General features: G+C 38.7%; 1 protein-coding gene across 1 annotated transcript in view; it reads left to right on the forward strand.

The window, feature by feature from the left end:
- Nucleotides 1-16,372, forward strand: part of HERC2 (HECT and RLD domain containing E3 ubiquitin protein ligase 2) — a 214,764-nt gene that overhangs the window by 180,540 nt on the left and 17,852 nt on the right. The window contains exons 72-77 of the mRNA XM_082466157.1: nt 240-395; nt 796-911; nt 1,013-1,211; nt 6,787-7,001; nt 15,021-15,198; nt 15,723-15,884. Of these exons, the coding sequence (XP_082322283.1) occupies nt 240-395; nt 796-911; nt 1,013-1,211; nt 6,787-7,001; nt 15,021-15,198; nt 15,723-15,884 (1,026 nt within the window). The remainder of the gene's footprint in view (nt 1-239; nt 396-795; nt 912-1,012; nt 1,212-6,786; nt 7,002-15,020; nt 15,199-15,722; nt 15,885-16,372) is intronic.

Genomic DNA, 16,372 nt, shown 5'->3' on the forward strand with positions numbered 1-16,372 from the left:
GGTCTGATCTGAGGTCCTGTTGTCAGGTGCATCGCTAGTAACTGGGGAGGAGTAATCCACATCACTGGTGATGCTAAGACCCTTGCTGGGCACGTGGCAGTCAGCCTGGCATGAGGAATTCTGAAGGGGGACCCACAGGGAGCCTGTGTGGGGGCCGTCTTTGGCAGGCAGTGTTGGTGAAGTGGAATGTTAGCCGTGTCTCTGAGTGTCCCTGTGTTGTTAATTTGTGGTGGCTGCAGGTACTAGTAGCTCTCGCTTGTGACCTGGAATTAGACACACTCCCTTGCTGTGCTGAGACGCACAAGTGGGCTTGGTTCCGAAGGTACTGCATGGCCTCCCGTGTTGCTGTGGCCCTGGACAAGAGAACACCGCTGCCCCGTCTGTTTCTCGATGAGGTATTGCACGTTACTTTGGAACCACTTTTGGGATGCATAGTGTTTTCTTTATCGTGTAAAAAGATGCCAATATTATGAGACAGTAACATTTCTCGTGCCAAGGAATATCATAAAGAAAAAAGCACATAGGTGAAAATGAATAAACTGATACTGTAAATTTCAGTTAAAGTTTATTTTTAGTAAAGATATAATGATACTGTCTAGACATTTTAAAATGTCTTCAACGTGATATAATCATGTTGGTTTTGCTTATTAACTGTAAAGTCACAATGTTGATGTTGGCATTCCCTCATATTCTTGGGTGGGGAGACCTCCTCTCCTGTCTTCTTACCTTAGTATTATTTGTTTTATTCTTGAGAGATGAGTGTTTGATGTATAATCTCATAATTATGTTGTCCAGGTGGCTAAGAAAATTCGTGAATTAATGGCAGATGGTGAAAACATGGATGTTCTCCACGAGAGCCACGGCATTTTTAGAAGAGAGCAAGATGAACAACTTGTGCAGTGGATGAACAGGTTTACTATATCAGAAACAAGAAACGATGTTGTCTGTGAGAGAATGGTGCTTCATGTGCAGTTTTTTCCCATGTCAATTGTTCTCTTAATGTTTGTTACAGGCGACCAGATGACTGGACTCTTTCTGCTGGTGGCAGTGGAACCATTTATGGTTGGGGTCATAATCATAGGGGTCAGCTTGGGGGCATTGAAGGTGCAAAAGTTAAAGTCCCCACTCCATGTGAAGCCCTTGCAGCTCTCAGACCCGTGCAGTTAATTGGAGGAGAGCAGACGCTCTTTGCAGTGACAGCTGATGGGAAGGTAAGAAGGTGCATTTCCTGTGTCATACTGACACGGAAACTGAGACAGCTGTGGCTGGAGGGCATTTGTTTGGTTCACAGCATGTATAAGGATTCTGTGCTAAAACATTGTCTCAAGATTATGTACACAGTGCTTATGGTGTGCTGGAAGCAGTTATTATTCTGAAGTATTTCTGTATAATCTTTAATGTGTTCTGTGGTTTTAGAATTTTTTATTTTGAGATACAGCATACATACAAAAGTGTGTTATAATTGTTTGCATATCAGTTCGTTAAACGTATGTATTCCTTTTTTGTTTGCTATCATAATGCTATCTTTTAAAAAATGAATTGCTACTGCTACATGGAAATCGTTAGTATTTATATATTGACGTTATGTCTAGTGACCTTATTATACTCTTTTCTTTCTTAGTATCTCAGACTGTTTTGTATCTTCTTTATAAAGCCATGTTCTGTAAATAAATTTTGTTCCTTCCTTTCCAGTTCACCTGTCTTTTACTTTTACTTTTCTCCTCTGCATGGGAGAAATGGAGCTCATCAGGCTGGTGGGCGCTGCAGTACAGTATTGAACAGGGGTGGTAGTGGGCCTGTTCTTGGCTTGATCCAGGCTGCAAAGGAAACACTGTGATGGAATGCTTTACACACTTACTGTGGGGTTTTGGTAGATGCCCTGTATCAGATTAAGGAAGTTCCCTTCTTTTTTCTGTTTAGGAATAGGTACTGACTTTCGTCAAACATTCTTCCTATGTTTAAAAAATAATCATACAGATGTTTTTCTCCTTTAGTGGATTAATATAGTGAATTGGATTAATTGTTTTCCTTATATCAGATAGTCTTGCATTCTTTGGAAAAACCTTACTTGGTCAGGTTCTGTTTTATATTTTTTTGGTTTGCGTTTGGGATTTTTGGGAGATCCAGGATCATGAGTGCAATCATCATAATATTCTTGTCTTACCCACTCCATGTCTGGTTATGGTACTGTTGGATTGGCCAAAAAGTTCCTTCGGTTTTAAGGTTAAAAATAAAAGACACATTTTTCATTTTCACCAAGAACTTTGTTGAACAACGTATTCACGGTTTTGTTCCACTGCCTTCTGCCATTTTTCGGGCAACTTCATGATTCCATCTTCCCAAAACTTTTTACCTTTTTAAGCAAAGAACTGTTCCAGGTGTCTTTTACAGTATTCAGGGAATTGACACTTTTTTCCATTAAGAGAATTTTGTAAAAACCAAAATAAATGGAAATCTGAAGGTGCAATGTCTGGTGAATACGGTGGATGAATCAGAACTTCCCAGCCAAGCTGTAACAGTTTTTGCCTGGTCATCAAAGAAACATGCGGTCTTACATTATCCTGATGGAAGATTATGTGTTTTCTGTTGACTAATTCTGGACGCTTTTTGTTGAGTCCTGCTGTCAGTTGGTCTAATTGGGAGTGGTACTTGTTGGAATTAATTGTTTGGTTTTCGAGAAGGAGCTCATAATAGAGAACTCCCTTCCAATCCCACCGTATACACAACATCACCTTCTTTGGATGAAGACCGGCCTTTGGTGTGGTTGTTGGTGGTTCATTTCGCTTGCCCCACGATCTCTTCCATTATGCATTGTTGTATGGTATCCACTTTTCACCACCCCTCACAATTTGTTTTAAAAACAGAACATTTTTGTTACATTTCAGTAGAGAATCGCATGTGGAAATACTGTCAAGAAGGTTTTTTTTTTTGCTTAACTAAGGTGGAACCCAAACATCAAAGTGATTAACATAGCCAAGCTGCTGCAAATGATTTTCAGTGCTTGTTTTGGATATTTTGAGTATGTCGGCTATCTCCCTTGTGGTACAATGTTGATTGTTCTCAATGAATGTCTTGATTTGATCGCTGTCAACTTCAACTGGTCTACCCGACCGTGGAGCATGGTCTAGCGAGAAATCTCTAGCATGAAACTTTGCAAACCACTTTTGACATCTTCAGTCAGTCACAGCACCTTCTCCATACACTGCACAAATCTTTTTTTGCATTTCAGTTGCGTTTTTTACCTTTCTTGAAATAATAAAGCATAATGTGCCAAAAATGCTGCTTTTTCCCCCCCTCCATCTTCAGTATTAGAATGGCTACACAAAAAATTCACCAATTTTGATTTTTTTTTTTAAATGCACACTGATATGGCAGCTGTCCCAATACAGTCTAACAAAATTGTTTCAAATGAAGTTAAAGAAAACTAAGCACTAGTAGAGCCATCTTACGGAAAAAAACGAAAGAACCTTTTGGCCACCCCAATATATTAGTTATCTGTTTAACTTACAACAGTTAGCATAAAACAATACACATTTATTATTTCACAGTTTCTCCGGGTGGCTTAGCTTGGGCCTCCAGCCCAGAATCTCTCGTCAGGCTGCAGTTGCTGCAAGGCTGGCCTGAGGAAAATTCAGCTCCCCATGACCTGTTGGCTAAGGTTGCTCTCAGCTCTTTGCTATCTCAGTACGTGGCAGCTAGATTCATCAGAGCGAGCAAGAGAGAGGGCAGGAGAGCGTGAGAGCAAGACAGAAGTCACAGTCTTGTGTGAGCTAATCCAGAAGTGACACTCCATCTCTGTTGTTGTATTCTGTCCATTAGAAGAGAGTCACTAGGTCTAGCCCACATCCAAGAAGGGATTACATAAGGGCGGGAATCCCTGCAAGCAGGGACTCTTGGGAACCACGTCAGAGGCCGCCCGCCAAAAGTATCAAGGTCGTGCTAGCCTCATAGCAAGGGTTGAAGTGTGGCTCTCTTTTTCTGTTTTCTGGAGAATTCTGTCTCTTAGTTGTTTCCTGGTGATTTTAACATGTATATTTAAAATCTAAAGTTAATTAGTATTTCTATACTCCTCTCAAATTAAAAAGGCTGATCCTTTGTTATCCTGTGTTTTGGCACTAACCTGTTCCCCGAATGATAGGCATTATTATTATTGTTGTTTTATATAGACCGTGTGTTTTCTGGATTTACCCAAATGTTATACACATCTTTGCTCACCAATTATTTCGTATGTCTCAGATCTTATATCTGCAATCATTTTTCTTCTACTTTAAGCGTATATTTTCAGTTTCCTTTTGTGAGGGTCTATTGTTGGTTAATCTCCTGATTGTTTTTGTTGTTTATTTAAAAATATCTTAGTTTTGTCCTTTTTCTAGGTAAAGGATAGTATTTTTGGCTATGGGAATCATATAGTCTGGTCTCCGTTGCAATTATGAAAGCAGCTTGTGGAGAATATGTAAATGAATGGGTGTGGCAAAATCAGGTGGTGGGCCTGATTTGCCAAGCCCTGTTCTAGAGTATAACATTTTCAGTTGACCATTATTTTCAGTCAGCCTATTCAAGGTTTTATTCTTCTGGTTTTTGGCATTCGTTGTTGCTAATGGGATGTCAGCAGTCAGATTAATTTTTACCCAAATGAAGGTAATAAATCTTTTCTTTGTAGCTGCTTTCAAGGTCTTTCTTTAGTGATCTACAGTTTCACTAGAATATATTTAGATGTCAATTTCTTTTTACTTTTCCTGCCCTTTTTTGTGTTGTTTTGTTTCTGCCAGGTGGTGAGGGATGAGGGGTGGGCTTCTTGGCTCTGAGAAGTGGTCTTTTAACAACTCTGGTAAATTCTCAGACATTATTTTTTCAAATATTACCTCTCCCATATTCTCTGTATGATCTGTACCTAAAACTCTGAGTTCTGATTGACGTTCAGGTGAGGAGGTCTATCCCAAATTCTCTCTTCTTTTCTATTTCCTCTTCTCTTTGTGTTTCTGTACCATATGCTGGATAATTTCCTTAGATCCATTTTCTAGTTGTCTGATTTCTTCACCTGTTTATAATCTTCTGTTTAATACTTCTGGGTTTTTTGTTTCAACTATGTTTTTTTAATTTCTGGAAGTTCTGCTTTGGGTTACCTTATGGTCTCTTATTCCTTGGGGATACTTTCAAGCTTTTATTTCTTTAAACATAATATTGGACTTTTTTTCTTCTGACCCTCTCTCATGGTGCCTTCCTTCCTTTTAGATAATGGGAATTTTTAAAACTATGAGCTGACCATTTTCCTTGGAAAATTTGATGTAGAAATTCTTTGAGGCCTAGTTTTTTTTTGGTTTGTTTTTTGTGTGTTTTGTTTTGTTTTGTTTTTGATTTCTCTCAGCTAAGGTATTTTATTACAGGGTCCATACATTTAATGGACACATTTTAAAAGATGATATCCTAAACCATCAGAATCTATTAACATCTTAGAAAGCTAAGTATCTCACAAAAATGGGACTCTGAACAATAAAGTTCTGATAGGATGGGACGATTTTGAAGCATGGAAAACTGCCTGGAAATAGCTCCATGAAAGGTGTCTGAGAGGAGGAGTTGCAGACAGAAGACTGAGGAGGGATCAGGCAGTATCTAAATGAAGAGAAAGTAAAAGAAGAAGGCAGCACATTTTCACTTTTTCATAGTGTTGTCTCCTGCCTGTGCTGGTTAAGAAGTTTGTGGTGTCAGAGGCCTAGTTTGAAGTCACTAATCAAACCAGAATTTGTGACTCCAGGTGCTACCAACTTAAGCCATTGTAAATTAAATTCTCTACCTATGGAATTTAGACCATAGGTAGCATTAATTCAGACTGAAAACCAACTCATGGATCAGCTGTTGTGGTTATGAATTCTCAGGAGAGATTTTCCACCCTCTCATTCAGTCCTAAGTTTTGAGAAAGGCGACTTTCTTTGTTTTCTTCTTAGTTCTCATTCACAGTCTGGGTGAGGGAAAGTGCTTCAGAACCTCTCCTTTCTAGAGTCTCCCTTTAGGCTTGGCGCCTCACTGCCCACACCCGGTGCACTCGAGAGCCTTAAAACCTTCCCAGGGGAGGCTGACTTCGGGTTCATTTATCCATCTGAATTCTTGGTTTCACTCCCTGTTTTAGTCCTTGAAGTTTCCTTACTGTTGTGTCAATGCCGCAGAGCATTTGAAAAAATATGAAACAGCATTTAAATTGTTATAGGAGGTGTGTTTGACATACATCTGGAAATGGCAATCTTGATTTTTTTTTTTATGGTAAAGATGTTTTATGTCCCAAATCAATTACCCACTTAGAATGAAAGAAAAGTAGTATATTCTACTGTGTGATTTGTATGCTGCCTTGCTGAAGTACTAAGTATATGTATAATTTTCATATGGGTGTTTCTGTAGGTGTTATTTATCTGGGATTTGCCTATAGTAGCTAATTAAATCGTTTTTGTTTTTCTTGGTATTAATTGTAGTTGCTATTCTAGATAAAAATAGAAATGCTTCCAGGGAATAGACCATGTTTTCAAAATACATTTTCTGAATTTGGGGTTTCTATTAATTATAACTTTTCCTTTAATTTTTAGAGATCTGATAAAGCAAAAATAAAGTCTTAAACATCCCTGTGATTTTTAATTTTTAATTTTATATTTCTGTGGTAAAAATATCTAGAGCATTGATTTGGTTTATTAATTACTAAAATATAGGTTATTAATTACTAAAATGAACTAATTGGTTTATTATTTACTGAAATATATTTAGATAAAAATCTGATGTTTATATTACTTTTTCTTGTCTTAGCTGTATGCCACTGGGTATGGTGCAGGTGGCAGACTAGGAATTGGAGGGACAGAGTCGGTATCTACCCCAACATTACTTGAATCCATTCAGCATGTGTTTATTAAGAAAGTAGCTGTGAACTCAGGAGGAAAACACTGTCTTGCCCTCTCTTCAGAAGGAGAAGTTTACTCTTGGGGTGAGGCAGAAGATGGGAAGTTGGGGCATGGCAACAGAAGGTATTATGTGAAAACATCATTTTTAATGTTATGTTTTCCTCTTCTTGTTTGTTTGTGTTAATGCTTGTATGGTGTATTGGCAGTTTGTTTTTTAAGACAACATTTGTAATAATCTACTCAAAGTTAATGACTCATTTAGCAGAAATAAGTTCATGTGAAATTTTTTAGGCTTGCCTACATGACTCCTCTATTGGGGGGAAACCAGTTCTGACTTTTGATTTCTAAGTATGGTGAGCTCCGTCTTGTCCTTTTCCCCCAAGTCCCTTTCCCCTCGTCCTGAGTCATCCGCTGAATCACAGTTGGCATTTTGTTAATATGCAGATACTGAAACTGTAAATACAGAGGAAATGGCAGTAGGGGAAAGGGACACACAAATGACAGTTTTTTAAACAAAGCAACCAAACCCACTAAATTTTTAAAAAGTAATGGGAGCTACCTGCCAAATTGGAATGACAGGGCCCTTTGCATCTGAAATAACTAAAGCACCAGACAAAATATATGAAACAGCAGCCCTAAAGACATTGGATAACAGACAGTAAAGTATGGTGAGTGATCTCCAGAGGTGAATACTGACAATCATGTGTGAGGAGAATATCTGAGAGGCCAAGGAACAGACCACCTAAAAAGATTAGGAGGAACATTCCCAGAGCTCACAGAGGGCAGAGGATAGTGCCTACTCCCAAAACCTCATAATTCACAGGGCACTGAGTAGAGGACTAAGAGTGATGGTGCACAACAGAGGGGAAAGAAATTAACGATAGACTAAGTGTTGTTCTGATCCCACCACAAAGCTAAAAAGGAAGACCTGAAAGGATTAAACTGTTCACAAGTAACTTAACCATGTTGTAGAGATGAAAGGTCAAGAATGTTTTTATGGATACAAACATATCAAGCACCCAGCAAGATAATATTCACAATGTTGTTCATCCACTCAGAAATTATCAGGCACATGTCTCTTCAGTAGTGTTGGGAAAATTGGATATTCAAATGCAAAAGAATGAAACTGGACCACTCTCTTACACCACTCACAAAAATTAACTCAAAATGGATTAAAGACTTGGCTATAAGACCTGAAATGATAAAGCTCCTAGAAGAAGACATAGGGAAAAAGCTCTTTGACATTGGTCTTGGCAATGATTTTTTGGCTATGACACCAAAAGCACAAGCAACAAAGGCAAAAATAAACAAGTGGGACTCCATCAAACGAAAAAGCTTCTTCACAGCAAAAGAAACAACACAGTGAAAAGGCAAACTATGGAATGAGAGAAAATATTTGCAAATCATATAACTGATCAGGGGTTAAGATCCAGAATACATAAGAAACTCATACAACTTAATAGCAAACAAAAACCAAATAACTCAATTAACAAATGGGCAAAGGACCTGAATAAGCATTTTTCCAGGAGGCATACAAATGGCCAACAGGCACATGAAAAATTGCTCAAGATCACTAAATCATCAGGGAAATGCAAATCAAAACCACAGTAAGATATCACCTCACAAGTGTTAGAATGGCTGTCACCAAGAAGATGAGGTAACAAGTACTTGCGAGGGTGTGGAGAAAAGGGAGCCCTTGTAAATTGTTGGTGGGAATGTAAATTGGTGCAGCCACTGTGCGAAACTGTGTGGAAGTTCCTCATAAAATTTAAAATTGAATTAGCATATGATCCAATAATCTCACTTCTGGGTATATAGCTGAAGGAAATGAAACCACTATTTCAAAAAGATATCTGCACCCCCATGTTCATTGCAGCATTATTTACAATAGCCAAGATAAAGAATCAACCCCTAAGTGTTCATTGACAGACAAATGGAGAAAGAAAAATGTGTGTGTGTGTGTGTGTGTGTGTGTGTGTGTGTGTGTATGTATGTGTATATGAATATTGTTCAATCATGAAAAAGGAAATCCTGCCATTTGCAGCAATATGGATGAACTTTGAGGGCTTTATGCTAAGTGAAATGCGTCAGAGAAAGACAAAAAAACTGTATGATCTCACTTATATGTGGAATCATAAAAAAGCTGAACTCATAGAAATAGAGAGCAGATTGGTGGTTGCCAGGGGTTGGGGGTGGAGGAAATGGGGAGATGTTGCTAAAAGAGTACAAACTTCCAGTTATGAGATCAATAAGTTCTGGAGATTTAACGTACAGCATGGTGACTATAGTTAACAATACTGTATTGTACATATGCAAGTTGCTAAGAGTGTACATCTTAAATGTTCTTACCACACACATACAAAAGTAAACATGTGAGGTGAAGGATTTGTTAACTAACCTTATTGTAGTAACCATTTCACAATATATACATCTATCAAATCATATTGTACACCTTAAACTTACACAATATTATATGTCAATTTTTATCTCAATAAAGCTATAAAAAAATTATCAGGCACACAAAAGAGAAGGAAAATACAACCCATATAAGGAGAAAAGTCAGTTGATTGAAACTGACCCAGAAGTGACACAAGTGATAGAATTACTAGACAAGAACACTGAACAGTTCTATCTTCAGAAAGCTAGAGGAAAAATTGGAGCATGTTAGGTAGAGACTGAAAGATATTTAAATGCCCAAGTCAAAGTCCTAAAGAAATACAATGTCCAAGAAAAATACAATGTTTAAAATGAAAAATACAGTGCATGGGATTAATGGCAGATTTAACATTGCAGAAGAAAAGGTCAGTGAACTTGAATATATAACAGTAGAAACTATCCAAATGAAACAGAAAAGAAAAAAGAATATATAAAAAGACCGTAGTATCAGTGAGCTGTGGACAACCTCAAATGGCCCAATACATGCATAATTGGGGTTACCAAAAGTGATGAAGATGGGGATTTTGAAGAAGTAATGGCTGAAAAAATTTCAAATTTGATGAAAATTATAAACCCACACATTCAAGAAGCTCAGAGAACCCTAAGTAAGAGAAACATGAAGGAAACTACACCAAAGCACATCATAATCAAATTGCTCAAGGCCATTGATAAGGAGCAAAAAATTTTAAAGCAGCCAGGGGGAAAAATACCAGTTATGTACAGAATAAAAGATAAAGGGTGATGGTGAATTTTTGATAAGAAATAATGTAAGGTAGAATACAGTGGGAGATACTGAAAGTAAAAATAACTGTCAGCCTAGATTTTTTTACTCAATGAAATTATTTTTTCAGGAATGAATTTGAAGTAGACTTATGTGGGCATACAAAAGCTGAAATAATTCACCACCTCCAGATCTGTACAACTAAAAATTTAAAGGAATTACTTCAAACCAGAGGAAGATTATACCAGATGGAATCAGGGATCTATACAAATGAATGAGGAAATTACTACATGGGTTAATATCATGATGTTTTCCCTTATTATATAAATCTCTTTAAGAGATAATTGAATATTTTCAGGATATGGTAAAAATGAATTGAGATGCTTAAAACATACATAGGAGTAAAATATATGACAGCAGTAGCACAGAGGCTGGGGTTAGAGGCAGGAAATGGACATATACTGTTGTGAAGTTCTTATACTATACATGATGTAGTACATGACCCCAGACTAAACTCTAATCATTAGAGATGCATTCTACATCCACCAAAGCAACCCCGAAAATAACGCAACAAAAAGTTTTATCTGATAAGCCAACAAAGGAGTTAAAGTAAATCAAAAAACATACTCGAAAGAAACCAGAAAAAAGAAAAAATGGAGTAAACAGATGAGACAAATAGAAAACAAATAATAAGGTATGGCTCTAAACCAAAATATATTAACAATCACATCAAATGTTAAATGATCTAAACACCACAATTAAAAGTCATTGTCAGAATGCATATAAAAGCAAGATCAAACAATAAAACAAACTTTGTATTTAACACATCTATATTTAAACACATAAATTGATTAAAAATAAAAGGGTGGGAAAATATGCTAACACAGATTAAAAGAAAGCTGGAATGCCTATATTAATATTATACAAACTAGATGTAACATCAGAGAATATCAACAGAGATAAAAAGGGTCATTTTATGATGATGATGTGGTCAGTTCATCAAGAGGACATAATAATCCTGAATGTTTACACAACTAATAATAGATCTTCCAAATATATGAAATTAAACAAAATGACAGAGCTGCAAGGAGAAACAGACAAATTTACAGGTGTAGATTTTAATAACCCTCCCTCAATAACTGATAGGTGGATAGAAGATTTGTCAGAAGACTTGAACAACTTTATCGACCAATTTGATCTAATTACCACTATACAGCACTACTTAACAAAAGCACATTCTTTTCAAGTACACGTGGAACAGCTGCCAATATAGACCGTAATTTGGGCCAGAAAACAAATCTCATAAATCAAAAAGATTCAAGTTATATAAAAGATTTTCTCAGACCACAATGGAATTAATTAGAGATCAATTACTGTAAAGTATGGAAAATCCTCCATATATTTGGAAAGTAAATAAAACGTAAAAATAACTGATGGGTCAAAGAAGGAATCATTGCTAAATTAGAAAGAATTTTGATCTGAGTGAAAATGAAAACAACGTATAAAAATTTGTGGGATCCAGCAGAAGCAGTACTTAGAAGGAGATTTATAGCTTGAGATGCCTTTTGATAAAAGAAAAATGATCTCTAAACAATGACCTCAGCTTCTACTTTAAGGAACTAGAATAAGAAAGACAAAGTGAGCAGAATGAAGGAACTAAGAAAGATCAGAGCAAGAATCCATGAACTAGAAAACAGAAATAGAGAAAAATTAAAGAAAACAGAAGTTGGTTCTTTGAGAAAGTTAGCATCATCAATAAAACCTCCATCTAGATTAATCTATCTATCTGTACACACACACACACACACACACACACACACACACACACACACAAAAATTATAGCAATATCAGGAATGAGGGAGTTTTCATCACCGCAGAATGTAGTTATTGAAAGATGAAGTATATTAAATAACTTTATGCCAACAGATTGAACTTTTTAGATGAAATGGACAAATTCCTCAAAGGACACACATTCTTTAATGCTCACTCAAGAAAAATTAGATGACTTGAATGGCCCTTTGTCTATTATGAAATTGAATTTCCCGCAAATAAATCCTCAGGACCAGATAGATGAGTGGTGATTTCTACCACACATGTAAGTAACAGATAATACCAGTTCTTCACAGTCAATTTCAGAAAATTGAGGAGGGAATTCTCGCCAATTTACTTTTTTGAGGACAGCTTTATTCTTATATCAAAACCAGACTCAGATGTTATTAGGAAAATATAGACCAATATCCTTCATGAACATAGATGTAAAAATTCTTAATATTTTAGAAAGTTGAATCCAACAGTATGTAAAAGGATAAAGCAGTGAGGCCAAATGAGGTTTTTGCCAGTATTGAGTAATTGTTTTAACATTAGAAAATTGATCAGTGTAAAAAAGAAAAACTATGTAGATTATCTCAGTAGATGAAAGGCAGAAAAGCATTTGGCAAACTAACATTTGTTTCTGATAAAAACTTTCAGCAATCTGGGAATGAGAGAAAACTTCCTCAGCTTGATAAAGGGCATCTCTGTTGAAGCTAGGGCTTGACTTCCCTGGTGGCTCAGTGGTTAAGAATCCGCCTGCCAGTGCAGGGGACACGGGTTCGAGCCCTGGTCCGGGAAGATCCCACATGCCGCGGAGCAACTAAGCCCGTGTGCCACAACTACTGAGCCTGCGCTCTAGAGCCTGCGAGCCACAACTACTGAGTGCCTAGAGCCCGTGCTCCGCAACAAGAGAAGCCACCGCAATGAGAAGCCCGCGCACCGCAATGAAGAGTAGCCCCCGCTCGCCGCAACTAGAGAAAGCCCTCACGCAGCAAGGAAGACCCAACACAGCCATAAATGAATGAATAAATGAATGAATGAAAGAGAAAGCAAGCAAGCTAGGGCTAATGTGGTACCTGATGGTGACAGGCTGAATGAACGGTTTCTCTATCTCCAGGAACAAGACAAGGACATCTGCTGCTGTCTGTCACCAGTTGTATTCAGCGTTGTTTAGCAGGTTTAGCAAGTGCAGCACAACAATGCAAAGAGATAAAAGGCATTCAGATTGGAAGGAGAATTAAAGCTGTCCATTTACACATAATATGATTATTTATGTAGAAAATCTGATGGCATCTACAAAAAAGCTACTAGAATTAATGAGTGCGATTAGCAGGGTTGCAGGATAGAAGATCAGTAAATAAAAGTCTATTGTAGGCAAATAAAGAAAACATTTCTGCATTAAAAAAAGTCAACTCCGTGTCTTTATACATATACATATGCAATCAGAAATTGAAATTTTAAAATACCATTTATGGTACCCTCCCCCTAAAATCAAAATAGTAAGGAATAAATTTGACCCAAAGATATGGATAACTTACAGACAAAAAACTATAAAATACTGCTGAGAGAAATTTTAAAAGACCTAAAATAATGGAGGAGCACGCTGTGTTCATGGGTTGGAAGGCTCAGTATTGTTGGTTCGTTGGTTTTCCCCAAACTAACCTATTGATCCAACCCCTTCCCAATCAGAATTTCTGTAGAAATTGACAAGCTGATTATAAAATTCATGTGGAAATGAAGAGTACCTACAATAGTCAAGACAGCTTTGAAAATGAGGAGCAGAGTTGGAGGACTGCCACTATTTAACTTCAAGTCTCATTTTAAAGATGCAGTAATCAAGGCAGTGTGGGATTATTGTAATGAGCGGGAAATGTATCGTGGAGCAGAATAGGATAGGAAGTCCAAAAACATACCCACAAATACCAATACAATGAGTGTGGAAAAATGAAACTTGATTCCTCCCTCACGATTTGCGGCGCATAATTTACAAAAGTGCAAAGACAATTTATTGGAGAAAAGATAGTCTTTTCAACAAATGGTTTTGAACAATTGGACAACCATATGGTAAACAGTGAACTTAAATTCTTATCTTGCGCCATTAATATCCAAAATTAAACCAAATACTTCATCTGCTTCTCCCTGGACCAAGTAGCCATTCTTCTGTTCGGATCTGGTTTAAAGCATGGACTGTGCCACAAACCCAGTGATCCATCCAAAAACAAGGACTGCAGCCTAAATTCCAAATACCATAGACTGAAATCTTCAGCCTTGCCTAAGGGAACACCTCGATCTTTGAACTTGAATTCTTATCTTGCATCATATCCAAAATTAACTCATAAATCTAAAACCTACAACTAAAAACTTCTAGAAGAAAACATGAGAGAAAACTTTTGTGACCTTAGGTCAGACGAAGATTTTTAGATAGAACTCCAAAAGCACAATCCAGTAAAGAAAAATAGGATAAATTGGACTTTAAAAAAATTGTGAACTTCTCTTTGAAAGACACTGTTAAGAGATGGAAAGCACATGCCACAGACTGGGAAAGCATATTTGCCATCATATATCTGACTCAGGTCTTATATCCAAAATCATTATAAATAGCTTTCAAAACTCAGTAATCAGAAAAAGAAGTTTGTTGTCAGGCTTGCCATGTTTACATATAGACTAGTTGACTCCTTAGATGAAATGTTGATTTGTAGCAAGGGTGGGCAGGCTGTTTCTGCAAAAGGCCGGATAGTAATAAATATTTTAGGCCAGCCACATACAGTTTGTGTTGTATATCCTCCTTTCGTGGTTTTCGTTTGTTGGTTGGTTTTACAACCCTTAAAAAATGCAAAACCCATTCTCAGCTCACTGGCCTTTCAAAAACAGGTCATAGGCCAGACGTGGCCCATCTGTAAGTGCTAGTCTTCCAGCCCCTGATTTAGACTGTACATCTCCTCTCTGGCATTTGGGCAGCTTGTATAAAAGGAGGTAGGTAGGGAATTACGTGATTTTGAGTTCAGGCCTGAATGATTCTTCCAGACTGATTTAATAATTGACTTGACAGATGTATGTAGGCTGAGAGGTGTACATTGAATAAATGAGCAGCACACCCAAAGCCTATATTTAATAATTTAAAAATATTTACGAGTGAAACTATTTCAGTTCTCTTTGGTGACCTCTTTTGCAGTCCGTGTGACCGTCCTCGTGTCATCGAGTCTCTGAGGGGAATAGAGGTGGTTGATGTCGCTGCCGGTGGCGCCCACAGCGCCTGTGTCACTGCAGCCGGGGACCTCTACACGTGGGGCAAAGGCCGGTATGGCCGCCTGGGGCACAGTGACAGTGAGGACCAGTTGAAGCCGAAGCTGGTGAGGAGGGGCTGTGCTCGGGAGGCCTGGAGGGGCGGCTTGCCGTTGTCGCTCTGCTTTTTAAAAATCCTCAGTATTTCCTGTTCCAGATTCTTTTTAGTTTCAGAGTTAACAGTGGTTTTTTTGGTTGGAATAGAAACCACCTTGATAAATATTTCATGGGGCGTTTAAACAGGATAGTGTTTGAAATACCCTTTTATCTACACTAGTAAATATTACTTGGCATCTAGCTAGAGGCTTTGTCTTCTAGGAGGTCCACTGTGATTTAGGTGAGGCTGTAGGGTGAGCGGCAGGACTGAGCACTGGACCCTGGGACCTGCCTCCTACAGCTGAGATGCTCAGAGTTCACATATGCAAGGGTGTCTTCTGTCTTGGCCTGCAGGACCATTAAGATTCCCTGTTCTCTGTAAAGAATTAAGACAGGCGCCCTCACCCCCCCACCCCAAATCCCAGCACGTTAGCCCCTCCGGGGAGAGCCTCCTTTCTGTTGCGGTCGGACGTCCTCAGTGCCCCTCTCTCTGCAGGTGGAGGTGCTGCAGGGCCACCGTGTGGTCGACGTCGCCTGTGGCAGTGGGGACGCCCAGACCCTCTGCCTCACGGAGGACGACACCGTCTGGTCCTGGGGGGACGGGGACTACGGCAAGCTGGGCAGAGGGGGCAGTGACGGCTGCAAGGCGCCCGTGAAGGTACCCTGCCTGCCGCCGCCTGCGTCTCAGGAGTAGCCTAACTTCATCTGTAGCTTCTTTGCAAAACACGTGATGGGTCACTGGGTGAAAAGGGAGTTAAAGACCCAGAGGGATGGAGATAGTTTAAGTGCTGTTTCGTGCTCTCTTGGGAATGTCTGTGGTCAGCGGGGCATCACGCAGCCTGTGGTTTTATTTAGCGTGCGGACCTGTTTGAGGAGAAGGACGATGACTTGTTCACGCTCTTCGGTTCACAGAGGTCTGTAGCTATGCACTGCACTAGTACTTGCTGAAAGGCTGCATCTGGCTTAGCCAGAGGCTGCTAGATGGACATCCTGTGAGAAGCCAAGAGAAGAGGCTCCGCCTGAGCCGAGTGGCTCTGGGCAGTTTATCGACGTGTGTGATCACGACTGTATTTTGCCTTTGTGAGCAGGGAGTTGGCAGAGGTTAAGTTCGTCCGTGTGTTTAGGTCACATGTTGACTACCTAGCA

This window comes from Balaenoptera physalus (genome assembly GCF_965194825.1).
Source record: "Balaenoptera physalus genome assembly, chromosome: 6".
Taxonomy (NCBI): Eukaryota; Metazoa; Chordata; class Mammalia; order Artiodactyla; family Balaenopteridae; genus Balaenoptera; species Balaenoptera physalus.